The sequence below is a fragment of the Loxodonta africana genome, chromosome 3 (genome assembly GCF_030014295.1).
Source record: "Loxodonta africana isolate mLoxAfr1 chromosome 3, mLoxAfr1.hap2, whole genome shotgun sequence".
Lineage (NCBI taxonomy): Eukaryota > Metazoa > Chordata > Mammalia > Proboscidea > Elephantidae > Loxodonta > Loxodonta africana.
The window spans coordinates 41,474,300-41,491,218 of NC_087344.1; the positions used below are offsets into that span (position 1 = coordinate 41,474,300).

The 16,919-nt window shown below is 45.3% G+C and overlaps 1 protein-coding gene across 1 annotated transcript in view; it reads left to right on the top strand.

The window, feature by feature from the left end:
• CAMTA1 (calmodulin binding transcription activator 1) overlaps positions 1 to 16,919 on the top strand; it is a 1,094,671-nt gene that overhangs the window by 338,188 nt on the left and 739,564 nt on the right. The window contains exon 4 of the mRNA XM_064281181.1: positions 10,160 to 10,227. Within this exon, the coding sequence (XP_064137251.1) occupies positions 10,160 to 10,227 (68 nt within the window). The remainder of the gene's footprint in view (positions 1 to 10,159; positions 10,228 to 16,919) is intronic.

The window sequence follows — 16,919 nt, forward strand, 5'->3', positions numbered from 1 at the left end:
AGAGCCCATCTCAGTTTGGATTAGCCACATGTCCAGTGTTCAGTAGCCATGTGTGGGTGCTGTATGTTCTAGATATGGATATTGCATGCATCTGGAAAACACAACTTGTCACCTTGAGCCAAAGGACACTGCACTGCCAAGCCACTGGCTGCCCTCCATACCCATGGTAGCTGACCTCAGGCCCCAAATATGAGAGAATATGTCACCTCAAGCAAACACTGCCTTTGAGAGCAGGGTTTACTGTCCCATCAGTCCAGATTAGAGGTGAAGAGCCTTGGTGTGCGTTGGTGTGGAGACGTTCACATCTGTTTAGGGTAAATATAGGGGATTCTCCACCCGCCTCTCAGTTTGTCATACTCTGTTGGCTTGCGTGTTGCTATGATGCTGGAAGCTATGCTACCACTATTTCAAATACCAGCAGGGCTGCCCATGGTGGATAGGTTTTAGTGGAGCTTCCAGACCAAGACAGACTAGGAAGAAAGACCTGGCAATCTACTTCCAAAAATTAGCCAATGGCAACCTTGTGGATCACAATAGAATATTGTCTGATACAGTCCTGGAAGATGAGCCCCCTAGCTTGGACCGCACTCAAAATACACAGTGATTACAACGATGGACTCAAATGTACCAACAGTTGTGAAAATGGCACAGGACTAGGTGATGTTTTGTCTTGTTATAAATGGGGTTCCCATGAGTCAGAGCCAACTTGCCAACAACTAACAACAGCAGCAATGGGATTCTCGGAGGGGCTGATTTCCCCTCAGACTCTTGACTGAGGCTCTCTGTTACTTCCATCCCCATCTAGAAGGCGACTCCCACCAAAGACAGTATGTCTTTCAACTCCATGGAATAGCCCAGCCAGAGAAATTGGCTTCCTCTCCAACAATTTCCCCTCTAGAAGCTCCCAGAAAAAGGACAGGGGTCCTCCCAGGTCTTCCACCTGATCTCCTTCAGATGGTCCATCCTCCTCCATCTGTCTTTAAGAGACAGGTCCAATGACAGGGAGAGGAACAGGTCACTTGAGGTGACTTTAGGGTTTGTCATAACAAATTAGCCCTCTGCCCCACAAATAGTTGTTCTTTATTCTTCTGAGTCCAAGTAATAAAAATATCTATGGTCTATACAATCTCACATATTTTATACACAAAAACAAATCTTTCAACCAAAGAATTTTTTTTTTTTTTTTAATGAGAGTTCTGCACAAGGGTTTTATCTGTAAGGGACCAAAGCTAAAGGGGAGGAAAAAAAAAAAAAAAAACAGCCCAGGCTCTCCTAGCAGCTGGCCCCAGCATCTGCTAGAGCCACTGAATGCAATTATATTACTCCCAAACGAGAAGTAAAAATATCTTGTTTCCAATACTCTTGGTTTTAAGACTCATACTTAATGTCCTCTGGGTATTTCAGCAGTGCCAGATCTCTGTGTTATGTGCTTTATTAGGGATGTGTGAATGTCATATTAATGACCTCAAACCAACACGTTCACAATGGAAACAAATTTTCCCAGAATTCACTGCTCACTGCACTTTGCAAAAAAGGATAATTGGCCTTAATTTTAAAATCAAAATAAATAACCATTCCAAGTGTTCCCCAGTGGTTCTTTCCAGGTCACCCCATGCAGGAAGCTTGTGGGTCTCCTCATAGATAAATTCTCCAACCCTGAACCCAATAGCACAATGCCCATGTCCAACCATGCCCATCCCTGTCCACTCATGTACTTTCTGAGCTGCCTGGGCCAAGACCCTGCACAGGATGTTCTGGGTTCCCACCCCCCGGGCAAAACCAATATCCCAAATCATGCTTTCTAAATGACCAGCTCTTAGGTTATAAGCAACTAGCATAGAGAATAATGGTTTATATATTTTATTTGTATAGGTTGTAGCAGAGCTCTACTCTGACAATTTATGAGGGCGGTGAAGATCTCCAAGGGTGTCTGGAGGACTTTCCACAAAATGGTAAATAGCAATTCAGGATGAATTCCTAACAGCCTAAACTTCTGAATTAAAGCCTGGCCCAGTTGGCTGCCTGTTATTAGACTGTTAAAAAGAGTTCTCATATGCTCCAAGTACCAATCCATGAAGAAACTTTGAGCAGCCATAAAAGCATTCAGAGACAGACTAAGTGAAGAGGCAATTCATCCATTTTTTCATTTATTTATCCACTCATTGTTTCAACCCTTCTATAAATTATTGAGCACCTACTATATGGCAGGCACTATGCCAGGCCCTAATACAAAGATGTACAAGAAATGGTCTTTATCCTCATATACAGCTGGGAAGGCAGACAGGGCTGCAGGATCCAGGGCTTTTGTGTCAACTGCAAAATAGACGACGAGTGTTGAATTAGTAGTGTGAACAATGTCTTACAAGATCATAGAGGTGAAGAGCAGGGAAGGATTCACTGAGGAGTGAACATTTAACCTAGCTCTTGAAGAATGAGTAATTTTCCAGGCAGAGAGGTAGCTGGTAAAGGCATTAGGCAAAGGAAATGGCAAGTGCAAAAGCAGAAAAATGGGAAAAGCAAATGTGTTCAGGAAACTGAATAATCTGAAGTAGGTACAGTCTGAAGAATGGGGACACTGCTGGTTCAATGGTAGAATTCTCGCCTTCCATGCGGGAAACCTAGGTTCAATTCGGGGCCAACGCATCTCATGCTCAGCCATCACCTCTCTGTGAGTGGAAACTTTTGTGTTGCTATGGTGCTGACCAGGTTTCAGTGGAGCTTCCAGACTAAGACAAACTGAGAAGAAAGGCCTGGTGATCTACTTCTGAAAATCAGCCAGCGAAAATCCTATGGATCACAACGGTCTGATCTGCAACAGATCATGGGGGTGATGCAGGACCGGGCAATGTTTCATTCCATTGTGTTTTGTTCCATTGTGCATAGGGTCTCTGTGAGTTGGGGGCCAACTTAATGGCAACTAACAACTTCAGTAACAATGCAGCCTGAAGTGCATGGAGAAGAATGGCAGAACTCAAAGCTGGAAAGGAAAGGAGGCTCCAAACTGGAGGGATTAAAATGCCAGGTGGATGGAGTTTTATCCAGAAGGCCAGGGGAGCTATTGAAAGCTTTTAAGCAGAGGGAAGATACAAAAAGAGTTGTGCTTTAGCAGCACTGCTTTGATGGCAGCATGGTGGAGAGGGAGTGCTAACACTGATTGGAGACTATGATTACAGCCCAGGGAAGGGACGAGGAGATCCTGAACTACGACAGTGGGAAGGGGAAAAATGGAACCAGGCTGAATATTTTTTTCAAAAATGAAATAAATGGGGCTTGAAAACCAATTGGCTGGACAAAATGAGGAAGAAGGAGGCAGCAAGGACGCCTCTGAAGCGGAGGTCACAAACTGGCTGCCCAGGGGCTGAGTCTAGCCAAAGATGTGCTTACTTGGTCCACACAGTATTTTTTCCATTTGAATTATTTGCCAACATTTGAAGATTGAAAGACGAGGAGTTCCAGCTTCTTTTGGAAAATGAGATGGTCTGGCAACTCTGGGCCCACACTCCTGCTGAGTAGTCACTGGTTGGAGCTGAGAAACAGCTGCCCCCTTCAGATGGGTGTGAGTTCTCCAGATGGCCACAACCTCCACCTGGCTGGCTGTCTTGACTGGCAAGACCTCCTTGGACTGTAGGCACTTGACTTTGGGGCCTACTCTGGCATTGGCAACTGGGAAGATAGTAAGGCCATGAGCCAATACAGATTACTCAGAAAGAAATACATTTTAGATCAATAGGTTTTAAAAGACAAGTATGTTAACCAGAACACTCATTGCCCCTTAATACATTGACATTTGTTGATTAAGTTGGACCCAAGATCGCCCCAACATCTACCTCAGCATTTTAACGCTTGTTAATTTATTATCTCTTAGCTCTAACTTAAACCTTTTGTCCTACTCTGTGATACTGAAGCTGGACCCTGTAAATATTTCTCCTTTGCCAGCTTGGTAGACTGTTAAAATTCATCAACAGAGAGCAATGAAGTGATCCTACAAGATAATAATAACAAGAAGACATATTCTTTCCAGTTTCTGTACTCTGTAGTTATTATCATTATCATTACTATTCAGACTGTGAGCCTAGTGGCCATACAGATGAGTGCCAGCTGTACCCTCAGGACATACTCCCTCCATGGGCAGGCTGCTTCAGACCAGCTGTGGTCCACCCACACCCCTAGACAACAACATGCTGTGTCCACAGACCGGCTCTGGCCTCGTGAGACCTCCAGCAACAGCAAGTCACTTCTACAAACCCACTCTAGCCCATGCCCCCAGCAGGCAGCTTATTCCCATGGCAGCCATGTCCTCAGCCTCTGCGGGGGTGGGGGGGGGTTCTTCTAGTTTTTAGCTTATTCGTTGTCCACTCTTCCTTAGCCTAGAGGGAGTAGCTGCTCTTTTGCACCTGATACTTCTGGAACTCTTAGAACCCTCTTTTATCTCTATTAGTAGTTAATACAGATAATTATGGATAACATTGAGAAGAGTGGGAATTCCAGAACACTTAATTGTGCTCATGAGGAACCTATACATAGATCAAGAGACAGTTGTCTGGACAGAACAAGGGGATAGTGAGTGGTTTAAAGTCAGGAAAGGTGTGCTTCAGGGTTGTATCCTTTTGCCATACCTAGCTATGAGTCGGAGTTGACTCGACGGCAGTGGGTGGGATTCAATCTGTATGCTGAGCAAATAATCTGAGAAACTGGACTATTTGAAGAACGGGGCATTAGGACTGGAGGAAGACTCATTAACAATCTGAGTTACGCAGATGACCCAACCTTGCTTGCTGAAAGTGAAGAGGACTCGGAGGACTTACTGATGAAGATCAAAGACCACAGCCTTCAGGATGGATTGCACCTCAACATAAAGAAGACAAAAATCCTCACAACTGGACCAATAAGCCACAACATGATAAATGGAGAAAAGACTGAAGTTGTCAAGGATTTAATTTTACTTGGATCCACAATCAACACCCATGGAAGCAGCAGTTAAGAAATCCAATGATGCATTGAGTTGGGAAAATCTGCTGCAAAGGACCTCTTTAAAGTGTTGAAAAGCAAAGATGTCACCTTGAAGACTAAGGTGCACCTGATCCAAGCCATGGTATTTTCTATCGCATCATATGCATGTGAAAGCTGGACAATGAATAAGGAAGACTGAAGAGTTGACGCCTTTGAATTGTGGTGTTGGCGAAGAATATTGAATATACCATGGACTGCCAAAAGAATGAACAAATCTGTCTTGGAAGAAGTACAACCAGAATGCTCCTTGGAAGCAAGGATGGTGAGACTGCGTCTTATTTCTTTGGACATGTTATCAGGAGGGATCAGTCCCTGGAGAAGGACATCATGCTTGGTAAAGCACAGTGCCAGCAGAAGAGAGGAAGACTCTCAATGAGATGGATTGACACAGTGGCTGCAACGATGGGCTCAAATATAACAACGATTGTGAGAATGGTGCAGGACCAAGCAGTGTTTCCTTCTGTGGTACATAGGGTGGCTATGAGTGGGAACCAAGTTGATGGCATATAACAACAACAGTAGTTAATATTGATGAAGATCAAAGACCACAGCCTTCAGTATGGATTATACCTCAACATAAAGAAAACAAAAGTTCTCACAACCAGACCAGTAAGCAACTTCATGATAAACAGAAAATCTTGAAGCTGTCAAGGATTTCATTGTACTTGGATCCACAATCAACACCCATGGAAGCAGCAGTCAAGAAATCAAATGATGTATTGCACTGGATAAATCTGCTGCATAAGACCTCTTTAAAGTGTTGAAAAGCAAAGATGTCAGTTTGAAGACTAAAGTGCACCTGACCCAAGCCATGGTGTTTCAATCACCTCATATGCATGCGAAAGCTGGACAATGAATAAGGAAGATCAAAGAAGAATTGATGCCTTTGAATTATGATGTTGGTAAAGAATATTGAATATACCATGGACTGCCAGAGGAACAAGCAAATCTATCTTGGAAGAAAGAAGTACAGCCAGAGTGCTCCTTAGAAGTGAGGATGGCAAGACTTTGTCTCACTTACTTTTGGACATGTTATTAGGAGGGACTAGTCCCAGGAAAAAGGCATTATGCTTGGTAGAAGGTCAATGAGAAAGAGGAATACCTTTAAGGAGGTGAATTGACACAGTGGCTGCAACAATGGGCTCAAACAGCAACAATTGTGAGGATGGCACAGGATTGGGCACTGTTTTGATCTGTCGTACACATGGTTGCTATGAGCTGGAACCGACTTGATGGCACCTAACAACAACAACATTACTAAAGTTAATTTCTTCAAATTAATTTCCTATTTCTTTGTACTTTAAAAAATGTGGCTGCTAGAAAATGTAAAATTATGCACACAGCTAGCATCTGTAGCTCACGCCATCTTTCTGTTTAAAGGCTCTTGTTAGTTCATGGATTGGAGGATCCGAATGAGGAGCAGTCAGCAGGACATTCACATGGCACCTCTTCACATTGAGTGTCGAGCTTAATGGCATCTGTACCTTTATCTGTCCACTGCCCACCCTCTCCCCACACACCTGTATAAGGGGGTGCTCAGATGGGGGTCTTTTTTCTTGCATCCTTTAGAAGAGAACTTTGCCTTCATTCATTCAACACTTCACTGTGTCCAGAGTCATCTTCAGATACAAGACACAGCCTGGGCTCTGCAGTGGTGTAGGGACTGAGCCTTGAACCCTCCCTTGGCGTTGCAAAACCAGCAAGGGAGAATCATCAGCGTATAAACATGCAGGAGAAAGCACTGTGCGCTGGAAGTCCAGAATGGCGTGGTCTCTTAGTTTGCTAGCACTGCAGTAACAGAAATACAAGTGGGTGGCTTTAAAGAACAGGAATTTATTTTCTCACAGTTTAGGAGGCTAGAAGTCCAAATTCAGGGTGTGGCTTTAGGGGAAGGTCCTTCCTTGTCTATTTAAGTTTCTGTAGCCCTGGGTTTCCTTGGTAACCCTATGTGGCATCTGCCTTCCCCATTTGTGCTTGTCTCTGTGTCATTAGACACAGATTAGCTCCCCCCGCCCCAGAAAAACAAACCTGTTGCTGTCTGACTCATAGCAACCCTGTAGGACAGAGTAGAACAGCCCCATAGGGTTTCCAAGGCAGTAATCTTTACGGCATCTTTCTCCCATGGAGCGGCTGGTAGGTTCGAACTGCTGATCTTTTGGTTAGCAGCTGAGCGCTTAACCACTGCACCACCAGGGCTCCTTAAAGACACAGATTACTGCTCCCTTTATATCTCAAAAGTGACTAGGTTTAAGACACACTGTATACTACATGGCCTCATTGACATAACAAAGAAAACCCTATTTTCAAATGGAATTATATCCCAAAGGAGGAGTTAGGTAGGGGCATGTAGGAATTAGGATTCCAACACGTATTTTGGTGGAACACAATTCAATCTATAGCATGAGCCCATTGCTGAGAAGGTTCCAAGAGGTGCAAGTTTGCTCTGAGGTCAGATGGCAGAGAAGACGGCCCAGAGGTGGGCGACAGACAGGGCCTGGCAGGTGGGCAGTGTTCGAGCACCTGTGCTGAAGTGGGAAGGGCTGAGAGAAGCACTCCCACCCAACAGTCCCGGGTAGGTGGTCTCTGCAGTGACCCCTGGACCTGGCTGGCCCACAGCTGTCTCAACCCTGTGATGCACTTTGCAGTCTTCTTCCAGAGCCCATCAGCTTGAGGCAGAGAGGCCCAGCTTGACTGGCAAATGGATGGTAAGTGACTGTGTACCTCTGGTCTGTGGACATGTCCAGCACGCAGCATGCAAGGGGTCAGCAGTGCCAAGTACAGTAACTGTGCGGCCTGCAGGCCCTTCCTGACGTGGCCTGGCTAGTACCTGGGGGAGGACCCACCTGCCTTCCTGGTCTGCGAGATGAAACCTGCTGCCAAGAAGCCCACAGAGTGATCTGTGGGATCTGACTGCAGCTTGTTCTCCGAGCCCCTGCCACACACAGACACTGTACCTTGGAGGCAGTTTTTCTGTTTGAACGTCCAAAGGACAAACTAAACATTTAAAATCTGCAAGCTGGACAGTCTTTGCTTTGGAGCCTGCAGTGAATTCCTTCATCCTGACAGTTGCGTTGGCTTTCTCAACATTGATGCAGTATTTAGTATCCAGGAAGAGAGGGGCCTAAGGGAGCCAGGATGCTGGAGAAGGCTGCAGCTGTGAGAATGTAGCCCTTTGTGTTCAGGATCTCTGTGTGTATGTGTGTGTGTGTGGTGGGGGGGGAGGGGTGGCATTTACTTCATCCCAGCACCGTACCCAGTTGGATGTCTGCACTCAGTTCTTGTTTCAGCATTCTGAGTCTTCTGTGCTAGACTTGAGTTTGAGAGGCAGCAAGACAGTAGGAAAGAACGTGCATGCCCTGTGAGTTAGGAGTCCTGGGTCCTGGCTTGGCTCAGCCATAAACATGCCCACCTTGGGCAAGTCATTTTCTTTTCCAGGCCTCTGTTTCTTCCACTGTTAAAAGCAGATGAGATGAGAAGCTTAGTGGACAGTGAGTATAAGTCAACGGTGGTGGAACAATTTGGAGAAGGATGGTGAGAATGTTTGCACAACTTGAAGAATGTAATAATGTCAACTAGTCGTGCGTGGAGAAATTGATGAAATGGCATATGACCGTGTGTATTTTCACCAAAATTTAAAAATGTAAAGATGAACCGGACCTCCTAGCCAGTGGTTGGCAGAGCTTAGGGAAGGAGTTTCTAAGAGAGGAACTAGAACACGAAGAGGCCCAGGGATGAGAGGGAACAATGTGCTGATTGATCAGCTTCTTATTTCCTAGTTTCTTTAGCTGCAATCAACAATAGGAATCTGATCCCAGGCAACTCTATTTTTGCTGTAGGTTTCTGCTTTCCAGACTCTTGGCAGAGCCCAGGCTTCTGGACAGAGGTGGCTTGGGCTGTGCTGGTTACCAGCCACTGGCTACCTCTTGCTAGTGGCCAGCTTCCATGGTTATTCAAGAACCTGATCTCCATTCTCGTGGCCTTCTTACCATATGGCATGGGTGGCATTTCTTTCTTTAACCTGTTCTACTTGCCCCATTTGGGGGGTAGTCTCCCCTTTTACCTGAGGTCAACTTTAGCATCTGGACATAGGGGTCAACTCCATGATGTCCAAGCCCAGAAATGGCTGACAGCAGAGGGGAGCTGTGAGCCTCTGGGTGCCGGATTAATTCCATTCCAAGTAGCCCTCCAGGAACCTGGCTGTGGAGAGAGGGGAGACTGAGGTCTTGTCTCTGCATTTTCCTGATAGTCAAGGGCAACAGCTCTGTGTAGTATCATCGCCAAGATCAAGGGACATGTGTACTAGCCCAACCTTAATTTAACTTACAATCCCTGCCAATTTCACGTTAGCGGATCCGCTTGGGGCTGGAAGTAATGGGCCATATCATGCCTTAGAGCTGGAGCAATGACTTCTGTTGATGCTACCCACTGGCTTTTTATGGAAATTATTAATAAACCAGTAATTCTATCTGCAGTGATGTTGTTGTGTTTATAAATATTTAATTTACCTTCAGGTGCCCACGCTGTCTCCATCTTTGCCTTAAACTCTGCTGACATTGCTCGTCTTTCTGAAGAGCTGCTTCTATGGATTATCAGTAGTGGAAAAGGTTAACTTATTTCTCAGCTTCTCTCTCTTTTTGGAATATGACTTTATCTTTTCTTTTTAATCTTTGTGTGACTTGGCTCTGGGGGTTGGAAATCAAGCTGAGAGAATGCAACATCTCTTGTGACAATGATGAAAGATTTGTCCAGCTTCAGAAGAAGACAGACCCAACTTTCCAATTATGACCTTGCCTAAGTGGAGACCTGTTGTGGGCATGTGTTTTTCCCTTCCTCAGATTCATGACATTTAGAATCTGAGATGGTGTCTGATGTTTTCCTCCCACAGAGAAATGTTTTTGTCCTTGCCACAGACTTATCTTTTGAAACCCAAGGCTTTGATTATTATTGTATGGCAGGTTGAATGGAAAGGACGTGTAAAAAAAAAAAAATCAAAATAGAAAACAGCGTCCGATTTGAGTGTTTCTCAGCAGAGCCGGAGCACCAGCCTCGTGAAGGACGATGGCAGTTAGGAAGTAACAAAAACTCTCTTGCCTCTCAGGATCCACCGTGAGCTAATTGTTGTTATTATCTTTTTATTCTTCTGTTTCAGGAAATTGCAGCTTATTTAATAACATTCGAGAAACACGAAGAATGGCTCACCACATCCCCTAAGACAAGGTAATGTCCCAGATCTTGCAGTTTTTCAAATATGAACAGTCGATTGATTTCCGTTGATTTCTTGATTTGGCCAGCCGGCGTATGGGCAACAAGTTGAAAATGCCATGTTGTGCTTGACAGCTCGTGACATCGAGGTCTTGTTAATTGACCCAAAGCTGTGGCTGTGAATGCGATTGGATGGATTAAAGGCAGGGCCACTGTAATTGTGCAAGTTTTAGCTGTGTGGTTCAACTCATGGAACTTTTAGCTTGATGGTTGAACAGCGAACACTTCAGCCAGGTGCTTGGAAGCTTGGCAGGAGGGAAGGTCAGTGGGTGTTTATCTTGGGAAAGTGCCCACCTACCACCAGTATTTTCTAGAAACTTTATTTTTTTTTTAAAGGGAAACTAGTGTAAGTGCCCACTTTTATCTCAACATGTTTTATAAACAGAAGGTCAACTTATTCTTGATTGGTGGTAAGAAGATCCCACCAGTCAGAAACAATGGGTGGGCTTGCAGTTGATTATGCAGTAAACATCCTCGAACCTATGAACTGCCACAAGCAGTTAACTTCCCTCACCACTTGGGAATAGAGAGAATTGGCTGAAATACAGCTGACTTGTGTTCTGCCAGTGTAACTGATGTTATTATTTTGTTAAGAATCATGAAGTTGGAATTTTAGAGCTTCTTTTAAAGAAAACCTCTTCTTTCCTCCCCAATTCTTACGTTTTTATTTTCGGTATGTTACATCCTAAAAAAAAAAAAAAATCGTAGAGCCTTGGAAATACGTGGCCACTCTCTTCTAATTGCCATGATTTTTCTATGAGTGGCGACAGGGCCAGGTGTTTATTAGTTTGAAGGGTGTTAGTCGGAGTGTGACTTGGTCTGTGGGTTTTGAATTGAAGAGGAGAAATGCCCAGTCTGTTTTGCTCTGGTCAGAAGCACCAAAGTTTTGGGTTTGTTAAGGGGACCAAGGAAAGGAGTAGAGGTGTTGTCCCTCTGCCCCCTTGTCCATTAATTACCTTGGCCTGTTCATCCTTTCTGAGCCATGGAGGAAAGAAGGCCTTGTCTTCTAGAATGTTGACTCATCCTAGAAGGTGTTTTAAATATCACTTGGTTAGGCTTAGGTTTTTACTGGTTAACGTCCTTTTGAGGAAACAAAAGTTTCCACTTTGGAGGAGGTTGGAGAATATTGAGGAAGAGGAGATTAGTTACTGAGATTTCCACTCCCCATTTCTTCCCCTCAGAAAAAGGGTGGTTTACTTCTTTTTTGGAGACACCAAGGTTTTGGAGACACATAGGTTGGCTCTGATTTGTTTACATTTTAGTCTGAGACCTGGAAGAGAACCATCTGCAGGATGTCCTCAACTCCTCAACCTTCTGGCACCATGGTTTCCTTTGCTATAAAATTAAATTTGTGTCAGTCAGCTTTTGCTGTGATAATGCAATGTAAGAAACAATCCCCAAAACATAGTGAGTTGTAACAACAAATTTTATTTTCTGCTCGCGGGTCTGTGGGTTGACTGTGGCTTTGGGTTGGGCTCAGGGCTGCTTTATGTGTCTTTTTGTTCTAGGAGCCAGGCTGAAGGAGCCTCTTTTTGTTCTAGGACCCAGGCTGAAGGAGCCACCACTATCTGGGGCGCCTGGTTTTCATGGAGAAGGGAAGGGGCTTACAAATTCAAGGCAATCCATAGAAGCGTAATTAAAACCTCTGCTTGGATGTGACATCATATGTCACACTTGCTCACATTCCATCTGCCAAAGCAAGTCCTACGTGGGGCTCAGAAGGACATTTTTCCACAGAGTGGGAGGGAGAGAGTTGGGAGTGGAATGTCAACAGTAATATGGTCTACCGTTTGGTGAGTACAACCGTATCACAAACTGTGGAAAGCCTGGCACGCTTGTCTCCACTTTCTTCTGAGGGCATCTTTTTCTAGGGCAGTGGTTCTCTAACTTGAGAGTGCATCTGAATTCCCTGGAGGGGGTGTTTAAACACAGATTGTTGGGCCCCGCCCCCAGAGTTTTGGGTCCTGTAGGTCTGGGGTGGAGCCCATAATTTGCTGTTTTTAACAAGTTCCCAGATGGGGCAATGCTCTTGGCCTGGGTCCTCACTTGAAGAACCAGTGCCCTAGTTTCTTTGGGAAGAAGGAGGCTTGTCTGATTTTTGCATTTCTGCTATTTCCTGACGTCCAAGAGTGGCTCTTGTCTCAAGCAGCCTCCAGACTCCTTATGTATACTTCAGTCCTTGGCGAAACACTCCTGAAATGGAATTGGAAGGGAAAGAGCTTCTCTTTAGTCAGAGAGGGAGATTCGCTCCGACGTGGACTGGGCCACATATCTGATTTCTGATGTGCAGATGCTTGCTTTGCTTCCACCACTCGTAGGGTACAGAACAGCAGAACATTGCAAGGTGGGGATTTTACGTCATGTTTCAGCTTTAGGAATTTGGGTGTCAGTGGAGAAGTGAACGGCACTCATGTTCATGCTTGACTTTTTTGAAGTATAAATAGGGCCAAGAGATGTCCCATCTTGAAGCAGAGGGGGCCTGGGTGGCAGAAGAGAAGGAATGTGGGCTTTGAATATGGACAGATGTGGGTTTTGAGCCCTGGATCTGTCACTCGGTAGCTTTGTGACTTCAAGAAGATCACTTTGTTGTTGCTGTGAGTTGCCGTTGAGTTGGCTCCGACCTTATGTACAACAGGACAGAATGTTGCCCTGTCCTGCGCCATCTTCATGATCATTGGTCTGCTTGAGTTGATTGTTGTGGTTATTGTGTATTTTGAGTGCCGTTCACTTCTCCCAGAACTATATTGGACATTGTTCTGTTTTCATTGGCTAATTTTCAGAAGTAGATCACTGGGCCTTTCTTCCTAGTCTTGTCTTAGTCTAGACGCTCCAATGAGACCTATCCACCATGGGTGACCCTGATAGTATTTGAAATACTGGTGGTATAGCTTTTACCATCCTAGCACCACACAAGCCACCACTATGACAAACTGACTGAAGGGTGGTGGCCTTTAAAAGCCTCCACTCACTTCTTTGTGTATGCATGGAGTTGACGTTGACCCTGTTCCCACTGAATCATCGTGAGGATTAAATGATATTATGTTTGTGATTCTGCTTTGCATGCTTGAGGGTCTGTGTTAATGCAGGGGGGTGTCACTCTTCCTCTTGTCTCTAAGGGGCAGGGCCAGAGGCTTCGACTTCAGGAAGCCAGAATGTCTGCAGGCTTTGGAGGGGTGAATTTCCTTCCTAAAGGCCTCTGGTGAAGACAGAATGTTTCCTTATTAGCATTATAACATCCACTGCCGTGTTTACACTTGAAAGCTTCTAGTCCCAGGAGGAGGAAAAGTTGCCGTGGTTGTTCAAGGACCTTCCTAAATTAGTTGTTGAGTTGAGTTTGGATTCCCCCCTCCAGTCTCTAGTATTGAAATTAATTGGTGCAGTTAACTGCTGAGTTCATACAAACTGGCCTCCTGGTATTAAGGCGTTAATGACACCAATACACTGCTGAATGAGAAGGCAATACCACTGCTGTTTGCTGCCGCCGCCACCACTGCTAATTTCATTTTAGAAAATTAATAAAAATGAATTGCACCACTGACATTTATAGAGTTTCCTAATAAAATGATACATTGTTTGTGTGGCGGAATCCCTATTAAATTAATTGTCGTAATCAGTTTGCATATAGATGTTGGTATAGGAGCTGCAGAGGGACCCAGGGCTTGTCTCAGTGGCTTGCTGATGGCTGGGGGTTATAAATAGAGCCCTTGCTTAGACGCTGCCCTAATTACAGGGAAGGCCCAGGAGCGTGGGCTCACCTGTTTCATAATGAGGTATGCTTTGAGGAGGGTCCCAGGGCTGGGAGCCTGGGGGTGCTGGTGTGTCCACAGGGCTGAATTCTGAATGTTCAAGCAGCCTGTATTGGATCGTCAGCAACTGGGCCATTCCAGAAATGGCAGTTTGAAAAATCACCTTTCAGGAAGTCTTTATTTGGCACTTGCTGTATGCTCAGCACTGTAATAATACAATTCCGAGGCCCTGGAGAGTTGAGCACTCCCCCCACCCGCTCCAGGCGAAATCTGGAATCTTGATATTAAGAGCTTCCCTCTGCCTAGAATGTTCTTCTCTCTCCTTCGATCTTTATGCAAACGTCACTTTCTCTGTGAGGGCTTTCCTGACTATACAATATAAAATTGCACCCCTTCCATCCCCCTTTTCTTATTTGAGGTTTCTCTAGAACACTTATCAAGGAGCCCTGGTGGTGCAACAGTTAAGCACTCAGCTGCCAACTGAAAAGCTATAGGTTTGAACCCACCCAAGGGCTCTGCAGGAAAAAGGCCTGCTCCCCATAAAGATTACAGCCAAGAAAGCCCTATAGGGAAGTTTCACTCTGTCACATGGGGTTGCTGAGTTCAAAGCCACTCGACAGCACCCAACAAGAACAGATAACATCACCATCTGACGTATTTTATCTACTTATTCATTTAAGTTATTTATTCATTATCTGCCTCCCCTCCTCCCCCCCACAGAAGTAAGTACCACGAGGAGAGGGATTTTTAGTCTAGCTTGTTCATGGCGTGTCCCAGCACCTAGAACAGTGCTGGGTGCGAAGGAGGCCCTCAGTAAATATTTTATAAAATGAATAGGCATGAGGTAGAAAATGCGATTTGTGTTGTGAAGTGAGAAGAAAGCCAGTAGCCATTGAGTCAGTTCTGACTCATGATGACCCCATGTGTGTCAGAATAGACCTGCACTCCACAGGGTTTTCAATGCCTGATTTTTTGGAAGTAGATTGCCAGGCCTTTCTTCCAAGGTGCCTCTGGATAGACTTGAACCACCAACCTTTTTCGGTTAGCAGATAAGTGCATTAACTGTTTGCACCGCCCAAGGTAGACCTGGGTTTATCCTATTTGCTGTCAGGTCAACTCTGACTCATGGTGATGCCGTGTGTTACAGAGTAGAACTGTGCTCCATAGTTTTCTTGGCTGTAGTGTTATGGTAGCAGGTCGAAATGCCTTTATTCCAAGGCACCTTTGGGTGAACTTGAACCACCAGGCTTTCAGTTAGCAGCCCAGCATGTTAACTCTTTGCAACACCCAGGGACTCCATCTCTACCCCCATGGCTGGTTAATTCACTTCGTGCAGGGGGAGAGGGGCTCTGCAGCACTCCCCTGGGGCCAGGCTTTGTGCTGTTAAACCCTTACACCAGTTTTGCAAGACCCTGGGAGGCAAAGTGGGTTTGTGCTCTGTCCCAGGCTGCACAGCAAGTGAGTCAAATCCTAGATCTAGGATTTGAACCCAGGACTATCTTACTGCACAGCCCACGGTCTAGGCTTTTCCACTATACTGCACACAGTAGGCGTAGGCATTCAGGGGTAGTGCGGTAAATGATCGCACCATTCTTCCCCATCTTCCATCTCTGTGAGTTCTGAGCCGACCAGAGGCCCAAGAGCAGCAAAGCAAGCACACCTAAAGCATTGCTTTCCTGGAAGTGCAGCTGCGTTGTGTCAACCCCGGCTTCCTGGGCTGCTGTCCTGAGCTGGACTCAGCCCTCCAGTCACAGGTGGTGCTGGAGAACTGCACATCGCTCCCCACTTGTGGGAGAGGCCGCTTTTCCCATAGGGCAGGGAGCAGAAACATGCAAAATACCGGCAGGCGGGCTGCAGAATTCAGCAATCCCAATAAATTATTTTTCCTCCCTTGGGAAACATGTTCACCTTTCCTGGACACTGGGGACACACCAAAGTCAAGACTGAATTGAAGCCCTTCTTTCCCAGGAATCCTGCTTATACCAGTTAAAAGGAGGTTGGAAAGTGCTACTAATTATCTAATTAATTAGATTTATATAGATAGCGCCTTCACACCAAAGCGTTAAAGGTCTAGTAATAGAATTTTCTTATAATGAACACTAAACGCTTCTTGGGTCAATAAGCAGTAAAAGAGCCAGGCAGAAGGAGGGGATCTGGAAGGAAAGGAGGGGGAAAGGTGAGAACTGAGTTTAAAGAGTTTCAAGAAGACTCAGTGGAAAAGTTGGCAGTTCGAGTCTACCTAGAAGTGCCTTAGAAGAAAGGCCTGGCGCTCTGCTTCCATAAAGATTACAACCAAGAAAACCCTATGGATCAGTTCTACCTTGTAACACTTGGGATCTCCATGAGTCAAGTGTGAAAGCTATCTGTTCTCCTAGCTTATCCCGTGTTTCATGGTCTACCCTTCCTGTTCCTTGACTCCATCATCCATGGGTCTTTCCCTTACCCCATTGGTAGGCAGGCTCCACATCAGGTCTTGGGTCTTCTACTCTTCCTTGACATGCTCTCCCTCCAAAAACTCCCCCGAGCCCACCGTTTGACTATTAACTCACTGTGAACGATTCCTCAAGTCTGACTGTCTCTCTTTGGCATTTCATTGGTCCTCTGGTCCCATGTCTCCAGCTGCTTTTTTAATACGTGTTCACCTGGATGTTAAACTGTTCTTTCAAACTTGTCTTTGATCTTCCTCGTTCCGTTCTCTCCCTCCCTGGCTTTCATCTTCTGACTTCCCCAGTTCTCAGAATAGCCACCTCATTTTTAAAGACACCAAGGCTTACCCCTTGTACTCTTCTGTGACTTCTCTTTCTCGTTTGTCCCCTGGATCTAATCAGTAACCAATTCTGCCAGTATTTCAAAATGCAACTCGCATCCTTTTTTGCTTGTCTGTGATCCCCTAGGTTCAGC